Source organism: Mus musculus, chromosome 1 (genome assembly GCF_000001635.26).
Source record: "Mus musculus strain C57BL/6J chromosome 1, GRCm38.p6 C57BL/6J".
NCBI lineage: Eukaryota > Metazoa > Chordata > Mammalia > Rodentia > Muridae > Mus > Mus musculus.
In genome coordinates this window covers 154,437,834-154,459,665 of record NC_000067.6, presented here as the reverse complement: position 1 = coordinate 154,459,665, position 21,832 = coordinate 154,437,834, and the positions used below count along the sequence as shown (strand labels likewise).

General features: G+C 41.7%; 1 protein-coding gene across 23 annotated transcripts in view; it reads left to right on the top strand.

Annotated features, from left to right (window-relative positions):
- Cacna1e (calcium channel, voltage-dependent, R type, alpha 1E subunit) overlaps positions 1-21,832 on the top strand; it is a 493,980-nt gene that overhangs the window by 425,120 nt on the left and 47,028 nt on the right. For 21 of the 23 annotated variants that reach the window (XM_030243929.1, XM_017312578.2, XM_017312848.1 and 18 more), the window contains 7 exons: positions 8,809-8,820; positions 10,724-10,820; positions 14,006-14,166; positions 14,657-14,794; positions 15,664-15,865; positions 17,370-17,534; positions 18,061-18,171. In XM_030243929.1, coding sequence (XP_030099789.1) covers positions 8,809-8,820; positions 10,724-10,820; positions 14,006-14,166; positions 14,657-14,794; positions 15,664-15,865; positions 17,370-17,534; positions 18,061-18,171 — 886 coding nt within the window. The remainder of the gene's footprint in view (positions 1-8,808; positions 8,821-10,723; positions 10,821-14,005; positions 14,167-14,656; positions 14,795-15,663; positions 15,866-17,369; positions 17,535-18,060; positions 18,172-21,832) is intronic. The other 2 variants (XM_017312628.1, XM_017312642.1) reach the window with 1 other exon arrangement.

Here is a 21,832-nt window from a genome sequence, read left to right as displayed (position 1 = left end):
AATTCAAGTTTACTGCCTTTTCTAGTATGTTAAGCTCTCTCCTGCCATGCTGCCATGGCTAGTTACAACCTATTAATTTCCTCTGCAGATCCTTCAGTCTTCACCTAGGTCAGGGAAGGCTTGCAGGGCAGATGGACAAAAGTATCCATAAGTCTATCTATCTTGATATTGTACCTGTACCTTTTCCTTCCCATCAACAGTCTCTACACCAGTGAGGGGGAGTAAGGCAGACAGGTTAATGGTTGAGCTGAGTAAATACTAATCTCTGTTGCTGTTCTATAGCAATCCTCAGTGGTTCCCATTTAAAAGACATTAAATTCTAATGTCCTAGGCAGATTTGGGTCTGAATCTTCTGTCTTAGCTCTCTTTACCCCATGAACTTCTGCTTCCTTACATGTGAGTGGAGATGAGAAACAACTACATTTGGTCCTGTGAGAATTAAATACAGTAAAATATGTTTCATGTCCAATACAGTACCAGGCACTTAAGTTGAATAATGAGTGGTAGTTATTGTTGCCTACCAACTAATGGTCCAGGCACATTTGCAGAGTAACTGACCTTGTTCTAAGCTTGAGACTCTGCCTCCTGGTTTGTAATCTTTCAAGCCTAGCTCTTCCCTCCTAGAGGAGGATAGAGGCCATGATACTTAAAAGAAGGAGGGGCTCTTCAGAACCCAGTGTCCATGTTCTGCCCATTTTTTTAGCAGAAATCTGCTGGAGAGTAACATCCTTGGAGGAATGAGCGAACAGGATGAAAGTAAAGGCCTAATGATTGCTCATGACAGAGATGGAGGGCAACTTGGCAGCTGAACTGGGAAATTCTCCTCTTACACTGATGGGGCATGGGGAAACTGGGTTTTGTTATTCTAAAGAGCAAATAAGTAGAAAATAAATGGTTAAAAAAAATGAGTGGCCCCACTGAGTCCCAATTAAAGTGAGACCAGGGCATCCTAGCATATGAAATTATCTTAGAGTCCATTTTAAACCCATTAAAGTTCACTAATGAGTTACACAGTGTAAAAAAAAAAAACCCTCATTATACAGTTAGCAACAAAGATTAACACCGTTATCAAGTTATCAAGTGAGGGTTTTGTTTTGGTTTTTTTTTTTTGTTTTTGGTTTTTTTTGTTGTTGTTTTGGTTTGGTTTTTGGTTTTGGTGTTTTGTTTTGTTTTGTTTTGTTTTGTTTTGTTTTGTTTTGGTGGTGTAGGGGGATGGGTTGTAAAAAGTACATGAACTGTTTGCAAAACAATCTGCCTTGAAGTGCCAGCAGAGCATCGTGTCTTAGACTGGCAAAGCATGGTCTCTGCAGCTCTGGCTTTCACAGGGGATGTGAGGGAAAAGTGCTTTGGCTTTGTCTGGGTGTAAATTATATATTTTAGTTAGTGATGGTGACGTTGCTGAAGTTTTCCTTGACTCTGTTATTTTATTTTATGTTTACCTTATTTCATGTTTTAATGTTGATTTATTGTGGAATTTTTGTTGGTTTTGTTTTGTTTTGTTTTGTTTGTTCTTTGTTTTTTTGTAGCAGGGCATCCTGTAGCTTGGGCTGGACTTGTGGGGTGATGCTGCCAAAGATGACCTTGAGCTCATGGTTTATTCTTTTTCAATCCTCGCATTTCAAATTGCCATTTTCAAGTCAGTATTGACCCTGTGCTAGTGACCGACAGGTCGGATGCAAGGATGCTCTCCTCAACACCAACTCAGAACCATGGTTTTTGTTTTCTTTTGTTTTGCTTTGCTTGCTTGTTTGTTTTCTGGTGCCAGGAATTGAACTTGGGCCCTCACATATGCTATGAAATTATAGTGTTTTAGTGGTTCCTCTGCAGTAAGCACATTAGAATTTCCCTTTGTTCCATACCGTATTTTCTAATCACTATATATATATATACCCTAACGTGTCAAAAAGTATGGAATGTTGGTACATTCTAATATTAACAGCTAGGTCTGTCAAACTATTGGGGATACTTGGCCCATTCTGACTCCCAAGACCTGAGCAAAGATAACAGTTAGACAAAGGCTTCAGGTTTGAAAATTGGCTATTAATTATTCTGTACTCTTTTAAACAGGTCACAGATTTTGTGAGCTTTTCTCTTTTTTCATTAATTAATTTTACATCCCAGTCACATCCCCCGCCCCTGCTCTCCTCCCATTCCCATCTTCCACCCCCTCTTTCTCATCCTGGGATGAGAGAAGTTCTTGGGAAGATTTGGGGGTGACCCTAGCTGAGACTCCTAGCAGGAGATATGGGGCTTGAAGTGGCCATCTCCTGTAACAAGGTAGGACTTACAGTGGAGGGAAAGGAACACCAACACACCCATAAAACCTTCAAACTACAAGATATGCAGGGATGAAGATGGTGCAGAGATTGAGAGAACGACCAACTAATGGCTAGCTCAACTTTAGACCCATCACATAGGAAAAGAGCCAACCCCTAACACTATTTTTTTTTCCATTTTTTATTAGGTATTTAGCTCATTTACATTTCCAATGCTATGCCAAAAGTCCCCCATATCCACCCACCCCCACTCCCCTGCCCACCCACTCCCCCTTTTTGGCCCTGGTGTTCCCCTGTACTGGGGCATATAAAGTTTGCAAGTCCAATGGGCCTCTCTTTCCAGTGATGGCCGACTAGGCCATCTTTTGATATATATGCAGCTAGAGTCAAGAGCTCCGGGGTACTGGTTAGTTCATAATGTTGTTCCACCTATAGGGTTGCAGATCCCTTTAGCTCCTTGGCTACTTCCTCTAGCTCCTCCATTGGGAGCCCTATGATCCATCCATTAGCTGACTGTGAGCATCCACTTCTGTGTTTGCTAGGCCCCGGCATAGTCTCACAAGAGACAGCTACATCTGGGTCCTTTCAAAAAAATCTTGCTAGTGTATGCAATGGTGTCAGCGTTTGGATGCTGATTATGGGGTGGATCCCTGGATATGGCAGTCTCTACATGGTCCATCCTTTCATCTCAGCTCCAAACTTTGTCTCTGTAACTCCTTCCATGGGTGTTTTGTTCCCAAATCTAAGGAGGGGCATAGTGTCCACACTTCAGTCTTCATTCTTCTTGAGTTTCATGTGTTTAGCAAATTATATCTTATATCTTGGGTATCCTAGGTTTGGGGCTAATATCCACTTATCAGTGAGTACATATTGTGTGAGTTTCTTTGTGAATGTGTTACCTCACTCAGGATGATGCCCTCCAGGTCCATCCATTTGGCTAGGAATTTCATAAATTCATTCTTTTTAATAGCTGAGTAGTACTCCATTGTGTAGATGTACCACATCTTCTGTATCCATTCCTCTGTTGAGGGGCATCTAGGTTCTTTCCAGCTTCTGGCTATTATAAATAAGGCTGCTATGAACATAGTGGAGCATGTGTCCTTCTTACCAGTTGGGGCATCTTCTGGATATATGCCCAGGAGAGGTATTGCTGGATCCTCCGGTAGTACTATGTCAAGTTTTCTGAGGAACCGCCAGACTGATTTCCAGAGTGGTTGTACAAGCCTGCACTCCCACCAACAATGGAGGAGTGTTCCTCTTTCTCCACATCCACGCCAGCATCTGCTGTCACCTGAATTTTTGATCTTAGCCATTCTGACTGGTGTGAGGTGGAATCTCAGGGTTGTTTTGATTTGCATTTCCCTGATGATTAAGGATGTTGAACATTTTTTCAGGTGTTTCTCAGCCATTCGGTATTCCTCAGGTGAGAATTCTTTGTTCAGTTCTGAGCCCCATTTTTTAATGGGGTTATTTGATTTTCTGAAGTCCACCTTCTTGAGTTCTTTATATATGTTGGATATTAGTCCCCTATCTGATTTAGGATAGGTAAAGATCCTTTCCCAATCTGTTGGTGGTCTTTTTGTCTTATTGACGGTGTCTTTTGCCTTGCAGAAACTTTGGAGTTTCATTAGGTCCCATTTGTCAATTCTCGATCTTACAGCACAAGCCATTGCTGTTCTGTTCAGGAATTTTTCCCCTGTGCCCATATCTTCAAGGCTTTTCCCCACTTTCTCCTCTATAAGTTTCAGTGTCTCTGGTTTTATGTGAAGTTCCTTGATCCACTTAGATTTGACCTTAGTACAAGGAGATAAGTATGGATCGATTCGCATTCTTCTACACGATAACAACCAGTTGTGACAGCACCAATTGTTGAAAATGCTGTCTTTCTTCCACTGGATGGTTTTAGCTCCCTTGTCGAAGATCAAGTGACCATAGGTGTGTGGGTTCATTTCTGGGTCTTCAATTCTATTCCATTGGTCTACTTGTCTGTCTCTATACCAGTACCATGCAGTTTTTATCACAATTGCTCTGTAGTAAAGCTTTAGGTCTGGCATGGTGATTCCGCCAGAAGTTCTTTTATCCTTGAGAAGACTTTTTGCTATCATAGGTTTTTTGTTATTCCAGACAAATTTGCAAATTGCTCCTTCCAATTCGTTGAAGAATTGAGTTGGAATTTTGATGGGGATTGCATTGAATCTGTAGATTGCTTTTGGCAAGATAGCCATTTTTACAATGTTGATCCTGCCAATCCATGAGCATGGGAGATCTTTCCATCTTCTGAGATCTTCCTTAATTTCTTTCTTCAGAGATTTGAAGTTTTTATCATACAGATCTTTCACTTCCTTAGTTAGAGTCACGCCAAGATATTTTATATTATTTGTGACTATTGAGAAGGGTGTTGTTTCCCTAATTTCTTTCTCAGCCTGTTTATTCTTTGTATAGAGAAAGGCCATTGACTTGTTTGAGTTTATTTTATATCCAGCTACTTCACCGAAGCTGTTTATCCGGTTTAGGAGTTCTCTGGTAGAATTTTTAGGGTCACTTATATATACTATCATATCATCTGCAAAAAGTGATATTTTGACTTCCTCTTTTCCAATTTGTATCCCCTTGATCTCCTTTTGTTGTCGAATTGCTCTGGCTAATACTTCAAGTACTATGTTGAAAAGGTAGGGAGAAAGTGGGCAGCCTTGTCTAGTCCCTGATTTTAGTGGGATTGCTTCCAGCTTCTCTCCATTTACTTTGATGTTGTCTACTGGTTTACTGTAGATTGCTTTTATCATGTTTAGGTATGGGCCTTGAATTCCTGATCTTTCCAAGACTTTTATCATGAATGGGTGTTGGATCTTGTCAAATGCTTTTTCTGCATCTAACGAGATGATCATGTGGTTTTTGTCTTTGAGTTTGTTTATATAATGGATTACATTGATGGATTTTCGTATATTAAACCATCCCTGCATCCCTGGAATAAAACCTACTTGGTCAGGATGGATGATTGCTTTAATGTGTTCTTGGATTCGGTTAGCGAGAATTTTACTGAGGATTTTTGCATCGATATTCATAAGAGAAATTGGTCTGAAGTTCTCTATCTTTGTTGAACCCCTAACACTATTAATGATACTCTGTTATGCTTGCAGACAGGAGCCTAGCATAACTGTCTTCTGAGAGGGTTCAACTATCAACTGATGGAAACTGATGGTACTCAGAGGAGGATACCCCTTCTCTGATTACCCCCAGATACCAACCCACCCTAGCACATCAAGTCAAATCAGGACTAAGTGCATCTTCTCCCACTGAGGCCAGACAAGGCAGCCAGCTAGGGAAGAGGAATCCAAAGGCAGACATCAGAGTCCGAGTCAGAGATGTCCCCCCACCCTACCCCTGCTCCAATCATTAGGGTACCCACATGAGGACCAAGCTGCACATCTGCTACATTTGTAGGGGGCCCTAGGTCCAGACTATGCATGCTCTTTGATTGGTGGTTCAGTCTCTGTGATCCCCCTCCATGGGCCCAGGTTAGTTGGCTCTGTATGTCTTCTTGTGGTGTCCTAGGCCCTTCAGGTTCCCCCAATCCTGCCCTCCACCTCCAACTCTTACACAAGACTCCCTGAGCTCTGACTAATGTTTGGCTGTGGGTCTCCTCATCTGTTTCCATCAGATTATAGTTGAAGCCTCTCAGAAGACAGTTGTGCTAGGCTCCTGTCTGCAAGCATAACAGAGTATCATTAATAGTGTTAGGAGTTGGCTCTTCTCCTATGCGATGGAAGTTGAGCTAGCCATTAGCTGGTCGTTCCCTCAATCTCTGCACCATCTTTATCCCTGCATATGTTATAGTTTGAAGGTTTTGTGGGTGTGTTGGTGTTCCTCTCCCTCCACTGTAAGTCCTACCTTGTTACAGGAGATGGCCACTTCAAGCCCCATATCTTCTGCTAGGAGTCTCAGCTAGGGTCCCCTCCAAATCTTCCCAAGAACTTCTCCCATCCCAGTTCTTTGGCTTGTTCCAGAGATGTCCCCTCTACTGATTTCCCTTCTCTCTCCCAGATCTCTCATCCCCCAACTCCACTCCCCCTCCACATCTGATCCTTACCCTAGTGCCTCTCCCCATCACACTCCTTCCCCACACCCAGTTCCCTGTTCTTTCTCTCCATCCACTTCTGATGTCTATTTTATTTCCCCTTCTGAGTTAGAGTCAAGCATTCTCCCTTGAGCCCTCCTTGTTATTTCACTTTTTAGGGACTGTGGATTGTAGCATGGTTTTCCTGTAATTTATGACTAATATACACTTATAAGTGAGTACATATCTTGTTTGCCTTTCTGGATCTGGGTTACCTCACTAAGGATGATATTTTATAGTTTCATCCATTTGCCTAGAAATTTCATGATGTTTCTGTTTTTACTAGCTAAGTAGTATTCCATTGTGTAAGTACCACATTATATTTATCCATTCTTCAGGTGAGGGACATCTAGGTTGTTTCTAGTTTCTGGCTATTATGAATAAAGCTGTTATAAGCATAGCTGAGCATGTGTCTTTGTGGGGATGTTGGAGCATCTTTTGGGAATATGTCCAGGAGTTATATAGCTGAATCCTTAGGTATAACTATTTCCAATTTTCTGAGAAACAGCTAAACTGTTTCCCAAAGTGGTTGCACAAGTTTGCACTCCTGCTAGCAATGAAGGAGTGTTCCCCTTGCTCCACAACCTCATCAGCATGTGCTGTCACTTGAGTTTTTGATCTTTAAGATCATTCTGACAGGTGTAAGATGATTCTGACAGGTGTAGGATGGCATCTTAGAGTTGTTTTGATTTTCATCTCCCTGATGACTAAGGATATTAAACATTTCTTTAAGTGCTTCTTGGACATTAGAGATTACTCTGTTGAAAATTCTGTGTAGCTCTGTACCATTTTTTAATTGGGTTATTTGGTTTGTTGGTATCTAATTTCTTGAGTTCTTTATATATTTTGGATATTAGCCTTCTGTCAGATGTAACCTTTGTGAAGATCTTTTCCCACTCTGTAGGCTGCTGTTTTGTCCTATTGATGTTGTCCTTAGCTGTGAAAAAGCTTTTCAGTTTCATGATGTCCCATTTATTAATTGTTGATCTTGGTGCCTGAATTGTTGGTGTTCTGTTCAGGAAGTTTTCTCTTGTACCAATGCAATCAGGGCTGTTTCCCACTTTCTCTTCTTTTAGATTTAATGTGTCTGGTTTTTGTTAAGGTCTTTGATCTACTTGGGCTTGAGTTTTGTAAAGGGTGGTAAATTTTGTGTTTTATCTATGTGGAAGAAGAAAGTAATGTTGGTCATGTTTATATGAGGTAGCTTCTATGATCTCTCAGAACCTTTCTTGTGCTATTGGATGTAAAGGCTTCTGGGTTGGGCTGGGGTTAAACAGACGGTAAAATCAAGAGGATCGTGCTCCTAGACTATATGTCTGTATGTCCATCTGCTACTCTGTCCTCACATCTTAGGATATGCTCAGGAAAATGCCACCTGATGGAAAGAGACCTGTGTTGCTGTGTTGGTGAATTAATAGACCACACGATTCCATCATTACTTTCATTTGTGTGCTTATTGGATTGAGATCTGTCTTCTCACACTTGATCTTAGCCAATGAGGCAATGAGGTCTGTCTTCTCTACCAGACTAGCTAATCTTCCAAAATATTAGCCAGATCATTTGTTCCAGTAGGAATAAGACCTGTCAAGGATGGAGGATTCCATAGATGCTCATTACATTGCATTTCTGTCCTCTGATCATTTAGAGTTTTTCACATTAAAGATTTCAGGTTATAAGTCCCCAATTTCATTCCCAGATCCCTTGACTTTTGAAGGACGGTAAGAATATTCATCTCAGTGTTGAAACAGAGATAGCTTTTCTTCTAAGAGTGGTACAGCAAACAGTTTACAATGGAAGCTTCTCATATAATTGCAGGAAAAGCAGCTTTTCTATACCACCGTGATAAAGAAAAGTCCTTTTCCTTGTTTGAGTACAATTTAGTGATATTGGCTTCTGAGTTTTGGAAAGACATCAGCATGCACCTGTTTGGTTGTAGTTACATCATCCCTCGTCAGGTAAAGCTATTCAATGCTACTGTCACTTGAAATGCCTTTTCTGAGAGTTTCTGACACAGGGCAGATACCATTCCTCCTGCTTGGCTCTTATAAAGTAATCAGAGGCATATTTTGTCTTAAGATTCTTAAGGAACTGAAAATACAAAAGCTTACATTTAGAAAAGTGTCATTAATCCTGACCCCTGGAAGACAGTACCAGCCACGGTACCTTTGAAGGCAAGGCCTGCTACTGCTTTAAAAAAAAAATGTTTGCAATGTGGGTGGAAAAGGGCTTGTGGAGCATATGGTGTTCTGTCCTTCCTTTCAAAAGCCCTGTGGATTTGACAAGACTGTGGGCGGGATCCCATGGTCCTCTGCTTCATAGCCTGGCATGGCTGTAAGGGCTTCTCTGCTTCCTTAGGTTTTCTGACTATCCTTTTTCTCCATCTTTTCCCTTCCTGCTTCCTGGCTGGATCCACCATAGGAACGCTTTGGGGTAACTATGATTTTTTTACTTTGCTTTATTTTTTTTCTTTTAGTAGAAGGTTTAGGGGACTAGGTGGGAGGAGGGGGAAACTGAAAAGAAATTGGAAAAGACAGAGCTAACTCAATGAGAAAGGAATGTTGGGTTTATATGAATGGCATGTTTCCATTGAGAGCCAAAAGCTTAAAAGTGAGCAGTTTCCAAGCCTTCTTGGGAAGTGACCATTCCTGTTGGTTTGGGTAGGAATTGACCTATATGTTTCTCTTACATGTTTTAGGTAGATGTGCTTAAAAGGCAAAATAATTTATTAAACATGCCAGAGCTTTTAGATGTGAAAGTCCATATTAAAAAAAAATACAGATATTTGGGTTACCTTTCAAAATGGCATGCACATCATCTCATCACCTTTGACAAACAAGGGAACTTAGAATTCTATTGGTATAAAGTCAACATGAAGGGTTAATTCGTTGATTTCATGCCTTTTGTCAAAAGGAAACTATGACTTCCCTATCTGAGTCTGGGCATAGCAGAGCCAGTTGCATGCTAAATCAGGTGATCTCCATCTGATGTTCTTGGGTCCCCTCTCCAGTGAGTGTTAACATCATAGTCTGGGTCACCGTGAGGAAAGAAGCAAGCCTGGTCTCACTATTTAGAGTCTTATTTCCCAGTATGTACGTGGTTTTACAAATTGTAGCTATTTCAGTTGAATACAAAGATCTCAGGGGATACGCAGGGAGGGAAGAAAGAGATCTTCATTAAGAGAAAACACTTTTTGAGATGCTGCATAACAAGTATCATTACCCATAAGATCAGGAGAAAGGTGAGTGTGGCCTACAACTTGGGGCCGCTCCAACTGAGTAGTTCTCTGAAGCCCATGGCTAGGTACAGAGTTTCTGAGATGGAAATGAATGCAGGAAAGGCCAGCCACCCGTAATTGGAGTGTGGGCCACGGTTCTGGCAAGACACCTATGCACATGCTTTTTCTGAGGTGGCAGCCTAGCCAGCGAGAGTGGTGTGTTCCCCACCAGTCTTTACTCTGTTCTCCCCACACCGGTGAGCTGGGAGAAGTAACAAACCTAGACTTCTGGATCAAGTTCCCCAATAAGACATGCTCTCAACTGTTCCCTTTCCAGCCAACAAATATCTTAAAAACCTGCTATGGGAAAGGACTGAACTAGGCTCAGTGGAGATCCACAGTGGGCCTCTGGTCATGGAATCTACTTGATGTTATTTCTTTTTTATTTAGCAGTTTGGTATTACAGTGCATTAAACTGACCACTAGAGACATGAAGCAATTATTAATATATGTGCATGGAAGTTGGTGTGTCCCTGTGTGTTCCTCTACGTGAACACACAGACATCCCCTTTTTTATATGCTCATATCCAAGTAAATACAATAGAAATTGAAAATGCTTTAAATAGAAAATGCACTTATTACAGTTATGGGCATCTTATCAACTTAACAGCATATTATTAATACTGCAAAGTATTAATCTTTACCCTCATGATTTTGTGGGTGACTAGCACCACTGACTGCCTGGCCTTGCAAGAGAGTTTCTCTCTGTATACTATTAGTCTGTGGGGGGAATATCCCAACTTGACATCATTTCTATTGAATATAATTTACTGTTGCACAGTCTGAAGTTGTGAAACCATAAGTTGAACAGTTGTGAGCACATGGATGCGCATATATGGGCATATGCATATTGATGTGTGCACATGTACAACTAGAGAGTGATTTAAGACTCCTGAAGCATCTTTGGACTGCCCCAGAATAAGCTCTACACTGGCCCGGTTTCTGGCCTCTTGTCTACTCTCATCTCTGCATTTATTCTGTTGTTATTAATGCAATAGTGTGGCTTCCACTTCTGTTTATCCCCTTTCCAAATGACTCCCTGGGGTCCTCTCTCTGCAGAACCAACAAGGGGAGGGATATCAAGACTATCAAGTCTCTGAGGGTACTTCGAGTTCTGCGGCCACTGAAAACCATCAAGCGCTTGCCCAAGCTGAAGGTAATGTTTTCAGAGTTTTTTCCCATCCAATACCCTTCTTTCATCTTCTCCCGTTAGCTACAGCTGGCTAGCCTTTGCATAATCTATTCTTAGAATATCCCCTTTTTTTCTCTTGGGGATTGATTTTTTTTTTCATCTATTGGAGCCAAGGTCTTTGTTTCAAAGGAAAGTAACTAACATCCCAAGTAACTCACAGGTGAGATTCTCCTTCTTCAGTCCAGACCCAGTTAGTTTTATCCTCCCTTGAGTGGCCTGTCATCCAGGAAGAAGACTATATGGCTTTGTCATGGATTGTCCTGTGTCATTAAAGAAGAAGTCACAGAAGCCCTCTGTATTAATGGTCTGTGTGCTAGGGTAGGCCGGATAATCTGGAGTATTTTTCTTCAGTCATAGTTTTAGAAAAGTTTACACAAATGTTTCATATTTTTTAGATACAAACAGGTAACCTAAGGACACATAGTCTATTTATGGCAGAAACAGAAAAGAAATGGAGAAGTGAGTTACCCTGGATAAACTTCTTATTGCCATGTCCTGGACAAAAATAGGTATCTTTTCCATAGGGCTTGCTCTCCATTCAAGCTTGGCATCCTACCTAACTCAGCCTCCTCTCTTTTCCTCCCCATGTATCATGGTTAATAAAATCTGAAGCTCCATGGGAGAAAAGATCCTCCCCTTCTTGAATTCTTGAGAACTCTCAGCTTCCAGTACAGAGCCTTACAATCTGATTCAAGTAGTCCAGGCCACCCAGCCAGTAGAGCAAGCCCCAGCCCCAGCTCCCAGTCCCCAGCCCCATCCTCCTGGGGTACACAAGGGTGCTTCTTAGGAATCAGATTTCATTATCCATTTGCAGAATCCATGAGGCTAGCATAGGACTTCTCAAAGAGTGGCCATAGACCACCCTTGTCTGAACACTGAAAATCTTCCTAAAATTCACCTATCTGTCCATATCAGCACCACTGAGCCAGACTGTGAGAGGGGCCTGAACTCTGGCTCTTCAACCTGATGAGTATATACTCCATAGTGTAGGGACTGGCCATGAAGAAGAACCTGCATGAGTACTAGGTCCAGCTCAAGGATTTTGGAGTGACTCAGAGGAGAATACCTATTCTTAGAATTTCTTGCACCCAGAAAATGGAGATCTGTATACTCTACATTTATAGTATAGACAAGAGAGCTGCCATGAGCCAAAAACCCAGCAGTTACTCTGGGAGATGGACTACTCTCCTCTGCGTGCTATAGAAGACAAAGCTGTGAGCTTATTTCTCCTGCTGTCCAGAATTCCCATCATTTCTCGAGTTTCCCTAGTTGATAATGTATGTCATCTGTTCCAAGGACAGCATACAACTGTCCTGGTCTCAACTCATCACTTCCTCTTCCAACCTGTGATCTGCAGAGAGAAAGCAGAGGAAGAGTAGGGTAGGGTAGGGTAGGGTAGGGTAGGGTAGGGTAGGGAAGGGAAGGGAAGGGAAGGGAAGGGAAGGGAAGGGAAGGGAAGGGAAGGGAAGGGAAGGGAAAAGGGAAGAGAAGGGAAGGGAAGGGAAGGGAAGGGAAGGGAAGGGAAAAGGGGAAAAGGGAAAAGGGAAAAGGGAAAAGGAAAGGGAAAAGGGAAGGGAAAAGGGAAGAGAAAAGGGAAGGGAAAAGGGAAGGGAAAAGGGAAGGGAAAAGGGAAGGGAAAAGGGAAGGGAAGGGAAGGGAAGGGAAGGGGAAGGGGGAAGGGGAAAGGGAAGGGAAGGGAAGGGAAGGGAAGGGAAGGGAAGGGAGAGGGAAGTGGAAGGAGGGAAGGGTAGGAAAAGGGGGAATTGAAGGGAAAGGGATGGTGGAAAGGAGAGAGGAGGGAAGGGGAAGGGAGGGGAGAAGGGAAGAAGGAAGGAACAGGTCACTTCTAAAGGGGTCCAGACTAGCTGTGACATGGGTTTGTTTTATATCATGCATGTAGATTCCCAGGGGTAACTTGGTCTTTAAAGGTAGTGGCTTTTTCCCTTGCTTTCCTCCATCCCCTCCTGGATCACGACATTCTATGGTGTCATATCTCCCTGACCACCCTCCCACTAGCAAGCCACTGGCTTAGGCTTATCAATCACCACTCCCATGTGTCCCATCTGGGGCTCCAAATGTGAACTTCAGTGCAAGTTCCCATGGGAACAGAGGAATGTGCAACAGCTTGACAGGAGCAGTCCACCCCCGAAGAATGTGGCCGTGGCCTTCATTATTTCTTTTAAACTGGGGATCACTGGCTCCTCTCTTTGTTAATGAACAAACAAAGCCAGACATGAAATGACATAAATGGCTCTGATCATTCCACAAGTCTGTTGTGTTGCTCACCTTCTCTGCAGTGTTAAACTAATTGATCCAGACATACTATACCCAGTGCTGTGAAGCAGCAACCACACAATTGCAGTATCATTGTAAGGCCAGACTCTCCGGTGAGCTAAACTCCCAAAGCCCAGAAAATAAGCTAAAAATGGCCTTAAATGTATCAAACTCTCATGGAATTCCTCGTGGCATTGGAAATAGAAGGGAAGTCTCTGGAGAGTCTCTGTTTTTACATGCAAACTGAAACCCTTGTTTCTATCCACCCAGCCTCATCCACAACACAGAGAGACCTCAGTCTGTTCTAGAGTCAATGTTGACCTTCCCCCTGAAGGCAATGAGTGTGCAACTAGAGGGCAGCAGCGTGAAATGATAGAGCCTGATGTAGTCAGAGCTAATATATGAACTTATGATAAAATACTGAGGTGACCAAAGGTAGTAGCATGCGATAGCCCTTTGATTCATTTAGAAAGGGAAAAGAGGATGGTACATAATCAGTATGTAAATAAATCTGTCACCAATAGGTTCAAGGTAAAGAAAAAGCTGTATAATGGGTAAAGTGGTCTAAATGATCTTCTAAGTCCCCACTAGCATTTCATTTCTGGGTAGTGCCTCCACAAAGAAACCCCTCCATTACTTTATGCCATCTTGTTTAAGCTTCGTGCTTTATATTTACTTTAAGATCTAGAGAAGGTGTCTTCTTCCAGGGCAGGTCCTTGCCACCATGACCAGCTTGAGAGTGAGCTCTTAACCCTGTGAGTATCTCTGCTCAGAGGGGAGAGAGCCCCTGGGACAGCTTCTCAATCTGCAGGGTGGTGGTATGGCCCTACCTCAGCTCACAGGAATGACACGAGAGCCTTTGCTGCCGTCCACAGGCTGTGTTTGACTGCGTGGTGACCTCCTTGAAGAATGTCTTCAACATACTCATTGTCTACAAGCTCTTCATGTTCATCTTTGCCGTCATCGCTGTTCAGCTATTCAAAGGAAAGTTCTTTTATTGCACTGACAGTTCCAAGGACACAGAGAAGGAGTGCATGTAAGAGCTACTACCATATACCTCTCACTACTAACAAACCCCTGGGTTTCCTTTCTCTCTTAACTCCTTTCCCATTGAATTATGAAACAGGAAGAATTATAAAATGAATAGATATTTGTTGAACTCCTTTATTGTATCAGATTTGGTAAGAGACACGTTGCCTTAACCCTTAAGTTTTAAGTCTTTCTGATGATCTACTGAAAGGAGTTTTATTTACATTTTATAAGTATAGACGATGACACTCAAAATTTAGGTTGTCCAATATAACAAAGGGTTAGCCTAAGAAAAGGTTAGCACTCTGTATCAGAATCCGTCCTACATCTGCTGGGCCCCAAGGGCCAATTTTATTCCATGTTAGTATTTAATAAGACATGCCCTTCCTTTTCTGTGATGGTCATTGTTACCCCGACATTCTTAAAGTGTATAAGAATGGTTGACTGTTCCACACACTTGCCTTAAAAGCACTATTTCATTTCTATTTTGGTTTCAGAGGCAACTATGTAGACCACGAGAAAAACAAGATGGAGGTGAAGGGCCGGGAATGGAAGCGTCATGAATTCCACTATGACAACATCATCTGGGCCCTGCTTACCCTCTTCACAGTCTCTACAGGGGAAGGATGGCCTCAGTGAGTGATGGGGTGGGCTTGGTATGTGTCTTGCAGGCTGAGATGGGACTGTGTGGGTGCCTTGAAAAGCTGATTCAAGATGAACACGGCTAACCCTTTGTTCTTCTACCAGGCTAAGTAAGTGGTTATGAGCGGGGGAGAAAGGCAGAAAGGAAAAATAAAAACCCTTCAAACAAAGATGGAGAGGAGGAAGACAAAGTCAGGAAAACATCTAAAACTCTAAAAACCCTTCAGATAAAGATGGAGCCAAAGTCAGGATAATATCTGAAACTCTTTTTTTGTTTTTTGTTTTTTGTTTTTTTGGTTTGTTTGTTAATCTTTGAGTTAGGTGGAGCCCTCTGACTTACAGAACAAATGAGTTTTTACAACTTTCTGTCCCTCAGGAGAATCCATGAGGGCTGTTTTAAATGGATTTATTCTTAAGGTTGGCCCTATACTTGAGAGTTAAAAGGTGGAGGGGTCTGGCAGACCACAGGGATGCTGTCTAACACTAGACCCCTTTAGAAAGATGCAGGTTTTTACGCTGTCCACAGCAGGATGATGATTTCTTTAAAAGACTTAGGAACAAGTAAGACATTATTAGTTAGTGGGAGAAATCCAAGTGGCACTAGAAGTCTGTTGGTATTGAACTTGACAACCTAACTAAAAGAGGATAGCAATCTGTTGCTTAGGAGCTGAATGAAGATGGAATATAGGCTCGAAATGGCAGTAGTATTTTTTCTTTATGAACTTTGTTATGGTAACCCCAGATCAGTGGAGGATTGGAAAAAGTCAGAGAAGTCATATTAAGAGCTATGAAAGGTGACCCATCTCCTAACAAAGCCATGGATGTCATGTATCATCTGTACCCTCTCTTTTGGTCCTCACAGGGTTCTGCAGCACTCTGTAGATGTGACAGAGGAGGACAGAGGCCCAAGTCGCAGCAACCGCATGGAGATGTCCATCTTTTATGTGGTCTACTTTGTGGTCTTCCCTTTCTTCTTTGTCAATATCTTCGTGGCTCTCATTATCATCACCTTCCAGGAGCAAGGGGACAAGATGATGGAGGAGTGTAGCCTGGAGAAGAATGAGGTAACAATAGATAGACTATAGTAAGGGACAGCAGGGGAAGCATCAGAAAAGAATAAGGACCAGCATGCTTAGAGGGAGAGACTGCATTTTCTAACTTTATGATAGCATTAAAGCTATGCAGTCTTGGATGTGGGACTCCGTGGGTAGGAACACTTTTTCTAGTATAAGGACCCAAGTTTGAATCCTCAGCATCCACATAAAAAGCTGGGCTGGTGAGATAGCTCTGTGGTTAAAAGTACCTGTTACCAAGCCTTATGATATGAGTTCTGTCTCCGGGGCCCTCTTCATAGGAGAGCACCAACTCCCACAAGTTGTCCTCTAATCTTTGCATGTGAATTTTATATATTGGGCACACACACAACTTTTATTTTGTTCAAAAGCTGGGCACAGCTGCATGTGCCTATAGTCCCAGCAGGGAAACACAAACAGGTAAATCCTGAGAACTTCCTGGCCAATCAGTGAACGATGAGCTTCTGGCTCAGTGAAAGATCCCAGTCCAGGGCAATAATGCAACAGAAGAAGATGCCATGACCTTCTCTGACCAACATGTGTGTGCACAGACACGTACACCTATACACTCACATGCATATATATCACATACAGACAAGGCATAAAAATATACACAAAAATAAACTTGAAATTTCTACCCTTATATGTGATGGCCTAGAAGGAAAAAAAAGTAGGTGCTACAGTTGCAGCATTAAGACATTTGCTTATGTCCCTTGCTCTCATGGCATCTGTGTTTCTAATAACAGGGAATATGTTTTATTGTGTGCTCCTCCAGCACATGCATAGGTTTGGAACATTATTAGTTTCATGGCTAGGTTTGTTTTTTAACAAAGGAGCTGAATTAGAAATGGTCATAGATTATAAGAGAAATACACTGGCAGATACAGGTTGAACACCTCTAATATAAAAATCCAAATGCTTACAAGTCCAAAACATTTTTGAATGATACGATATGGCAAGTAGAAAATTCCATACCATGAAACTTTGTTTCATGTACAAGATTAATAAAATATTATATAAATTACCCTTAGGCTATGTGGGTGAGACACATATGAAATATTAATGAATTTTGTTCTAAGCTGAGCATCCTGCCTTCAAACTATCTCATTACATTTGTGTAAATATTAACAACTCGGGAAACAAGTCTGATATCACAAATCACTCTGGCCCCACATAGTTCAGATATGGAATTCTTATGCAGTAGATTGATAGCTATAACTATGGGCACTAGAGGAAAGTTTCCCCATAAAATCTCAGCCTTATATGGTATAAGATGACTTTCAACCCATGTGACAGGATGCCTTCCAGATGCCCCCAGATGTGTAAGGTGACATCTTGCCTATGGTTTGGTTCAGATGGTCCCTATTGCTGCTTTATGATTGTGTAGCACTTTCTTTTATCCTTAAAGGGTCTACTTAATAGCGCCCATCTTAATAGCGCCCATGCAAGGTTTAGGGGCAGTTGAGCTAATTCTAATAACCTTGACTTTCTGCAGCGGGCATGCATCGACTTCGCCATTAGTGCCAAACCTCTCACCCGCTACATGCCACAGAACAGGCACACCTTCCAGTACCGTGTGTGGCACTTTGTAGTCTCCCCATCCTTTGAGTATACCATCATGGCCATGATTGCCTTGAACACTGTCGTGCTGATGATGAAGGTAAGAAGTAATTCTGTTTGTGCAGTGCCTGGGAAATCACTCCACCTTACTAGCTTACCACGTTTACCTGATCTTGCATCCTGGAGTCTCTTTGATCTTACCTACTTCAATAGCCTAGCCCCTGAATTTCTGAGTAGGGGTAGGGTTATGGAATAAAATGCAGAGTAACAGAGTAGCAGTAGGGGCTCTCAGGAACAAAAGACGTCAATAAGGTCCACCTTTGACATTGTGGAGTCTAAAGGAGTACTGAAGTTAATGTGAGCCTGATCATATTTAATGCTAAGTGCAAAACACCTAATTCTGGAAAGCGCTTCTGTTGTGCTACCTTCAGTTTGGGTATGAAGGTTATTTTTGCTATTAAGGTATCCCAGGTGGGACATGGGTATGTGTTTTACTACATAATATGCATGTATTGAAATGTTCTACCAGGTCAAGATGAGAGCTAGACCTGGCATGTATATTCCACCACATACACATATGCCTTAAAGATTTGTCTCTATTATTCTTTTCTTCCCCCTCCTGGCAGTACTACTCTGCTCCTTGCACCTATGAGCTCGCCTTAAAGTACCTGAACATCGCCTTCACTATGGTGTTTTCCCTGGAGTGTGTCCTAAAGGTCATTGCTTTCGGCTTCCTGGTATGTCTGTCCCAGCATCAGCTTCTCTTCCTTTGGGGTACATGCAGGTTACTGCTGCTCAAGAATGGTTCACCCTCTTGCCCATCTAATAGGGAGTTTAAAGAGGCTGCCATGTGAGTAAAGTAGGAGAAGAGGCAAAGGAAGCCACCTGCTTATCGCCATACTGATCTAACAGTCTATGCCAGTCCTACTGAATTCTGTCAGCCATGGGGCAGCCATCAATGGATTTTACTAGAACTACAATTGACACATGAAGAAATAAGATAAAAATTAGATTAGCAGGCTGGAGGCATGGCTCAGCGGTTAAGAGAACTGGCTGCTTTCTCTACCAGAGGTCCTGAGTTCAAATCCCAGCAACCACATGGTGGCTCACAACCATCTGTAATGGGATCTGATGCTCTCTTCTGGTGTGTCTGAAGACAGCTAAAGTGTGCTCATATAAATAAAATAAATCTTTAAAAAATTAGCTAAATCTTGAGTTATTTACTGGTAATGTATATACTTATTGTATGATTTGAATGGAAAAATATCTTTCATAGTCTCAAGCCAGCAAATAATAGATTTTAGTTATTAGTCTTCTGACCATAAAGTATCACAAAGGGTACCTTCTGCCAATGAAAATAAATGTTTATTACTTATGTTCACAATGTCCAAGTACTTTTGAGGGTTTGGGGGTAGGTGGGTGAAGATTCTGGAATTGACTTTGAGAGAGAGATTGTAATGGAAATTATTCTGGCATGAGCTCTTTTTTTATTTCTCCTCAACTAGTAATTATAATTGTTTGACAAACTCTTGCATCTGTTCCCAAGACTGTTAACAACAAAACCTGCCCTTTGCATCAGTGCACTATAAACAAAATCCGCCCCTCCCTCTCCTCCTGCTTACTTCAGGGTGTGCCTTGTGTGTTCAATGGGGTGCAGATAAGCCCACTTGACAACTGTTTCACAGTTATTCAGGGTGTGCATTATCCTTCCCAGGGTATACGGTCCAGGTCGCTTTCCTAGCACACAGGGGAAAGTCTGCTATAAATCAAAATGAGTGCTTCAGGTAGCAGCTGTAACAGAGCCTCTGAGCTGGGCTTGATAATTGTCAGTGTTGGTTGTGGAGGCTGTTTCCAGTCTCCCAGTTCTTTATCCAACCATTAATTTGATTATTTGGGGTGGAGAGTTGAAAGGAACCCATTGCAGGGGCTGCATTGTGGAATTCCTGACTCCCTTTTGAGTGTTTTGAGATTCGAGGAAATAAAAAGGTAAAAGGAAACTTTATCAAACAAAGATGCCTTTATAAAATAGTCTAGCCCAAATAGGGTGAAGTGAAAGGAGGAGGGGGAACCAGCACCAACATGGGGAAAGCTTCTCTATGAGTCTTGGTGTTGACATCGTCTGTGACTTAAACCCCAATTACGTGTAATTATGGTGAATGCTGAATACATACTTACAGGCTTAACTAGAGGACTCGGCCTTGAGCCCTGCCTCCTTCCCACCCTCATCCCTGTGTTTCATTCAAGGCCTGGAGTCATTCACACCAGAATAGGCACCGTTACATTGGTTTGACATCTGAAGCTTTCAGAATGCCCCAACATGTACTGCTTGGTCAGATCTTCTCATTAACTCAGAAACAGGCAGAGTAGATATTGTTGCCATTGCTACAATTATCCTTCAAAAAAAAAACAAAATCAAAAACAAAAACAAAAAGAGGAAGGTCATAAGATATGTAAAAGTTATATAATAAAATGTAGAATTAGAAAGTGGGTGTAAATAAAATGGAACAAAAAGAGGAAATTGGGCTACCATACAGTGCTTTCTACATCCTTTTTTTTTCCCTCTGTGTAACAAGTGCATAAAATAGGCTTACTTGTGTTCTTCTTTTATAGGTGAACTATAGCTCAGGGAAGATTAAGACTTTGTTCAGAGTTAGTGAAAGACAAACCAGGAGTTTGATCTTGGTCTATCTGACCTCAGAGTTCACAATAATCTATTAGTTTATTAAGCAACTAGGGCATATTCCAAAATTTCCAATGGATACCTCAAACTGAGGATAATCTAGTATCTACATATTCTTTCATATATGGCTAAATGTTGCGATGGGTTCTGAGAGTCTCACTTATCTTCATTTCTTTTCCTGTTGATGCGATAAACTATACTCTGACACATGCAACTTAAATGATAAGTGGTTTATTCTGTTTCAACAGTATCGTCTAGTGTTCAGAAAGTCCAAGTGTCAGGTGCTTGAAGCCATGGGTCGCATGACATTCACAATCAGGAAACAGAGAATGATGCATACATACGTCTGGTCAGGTTACTTTCTTTATATAGTAACATGATCCCAGCCAGGGTGGGTCTTCCCACTCTATAACACAACCAGGATAATCCCTCATAAGCATGCTCAGAAGCCCATCTCCCAGATGATTCTAGAGTCTATCAAGTTAACACTAACATTGTTAATCTGTTAATTATGTCAAATTAGCACGAATATTGTTTGGTGATCTTGTCGCTTTGTAAATATCATAGTATGTATTTACAAACTGTAATAGCTCTATCACCAGACAGCATATTATGAGACCCACTGCGTATATAGTGTGTCATTGGCAGCAACATTATTATGAGGTCTTTGACTGAAATGTGTTTTGTCCTATCAAGTTGAGAGTTTTCACTTAAAGCACTTCAGATCTTCACTTTGGTGTTCTATAATTTTTCACTTAATATTTTGGATTGTAAGTAACTAAGATCATAGAAAATGAAACTACAGATAAAATAGAAGATTACTGTAGTGCACAATATGGGATGTGCTATTGTAAGGCATCCTCAATTGGAATTCAAGGTTTCTAATCCTCTGAAATGAGGAAATTCATCTCTGGATGGAGAATAGGAGAGCCTTAGAGTTTGGGGACCTTCAGGGCCCCACTTGGCTCCCTTATTAGTGAGTTAAGAGCTCCACTAGAAGGTGAACTTGTTCACAAAGTTGAGTACATCTGTACACACACACACACACACACACATACACACAAATATATGTGGCTCTGAAATGAGATCTCCCTAAACTTTAGTTTTCCCACACAGAAAACAAGGATAATAATAGCTGTCTTACAGTCTTCAATAGATGATGCTCATTAAACAAAGCCTCCCTCTGTACCAGCCTTTCTCTGTAGCATAGCTTCGCTGTTTTAGCCAAGCCTTCTATTCAGTACTCTATAAACTTGGGACATTTGGCATTACCTAACCTTCAGATCCACAAGAAGGACAAATGAGCAAAAGAATATCAAGGATCTGGAAAAGAAGATAAAGATCATATGATGATAAATGTAAGAGTAGGTCAGAGGACGCTTTGGTGTCATCCCCAAAACTGATGGTACCTGGTACCAAGGGGAAAGTCAAGTGGACATTTTGGAGGAGTGGGTTTCCTGTTTAAAGAATGTAGTCCAAGGTATGTGCTATCTGAGATTGGATGGACACATCATACATTCTGAAGCAAGAGGAGTTATCTGGTTGGTGGACTCTCTGGGTCTTTTATATCTCTCCTATATCCTATTCAATCAATCTCCTCATTTATATATAACACTTAAGTACTCTTATGGTATAACAGAGCAGAAAAGGGGTCGGGGAGTTGGAGTCTATTCATCCTACTGTCAATCATCTGTTCTGAAAAGACAGCTTTGCTGCTG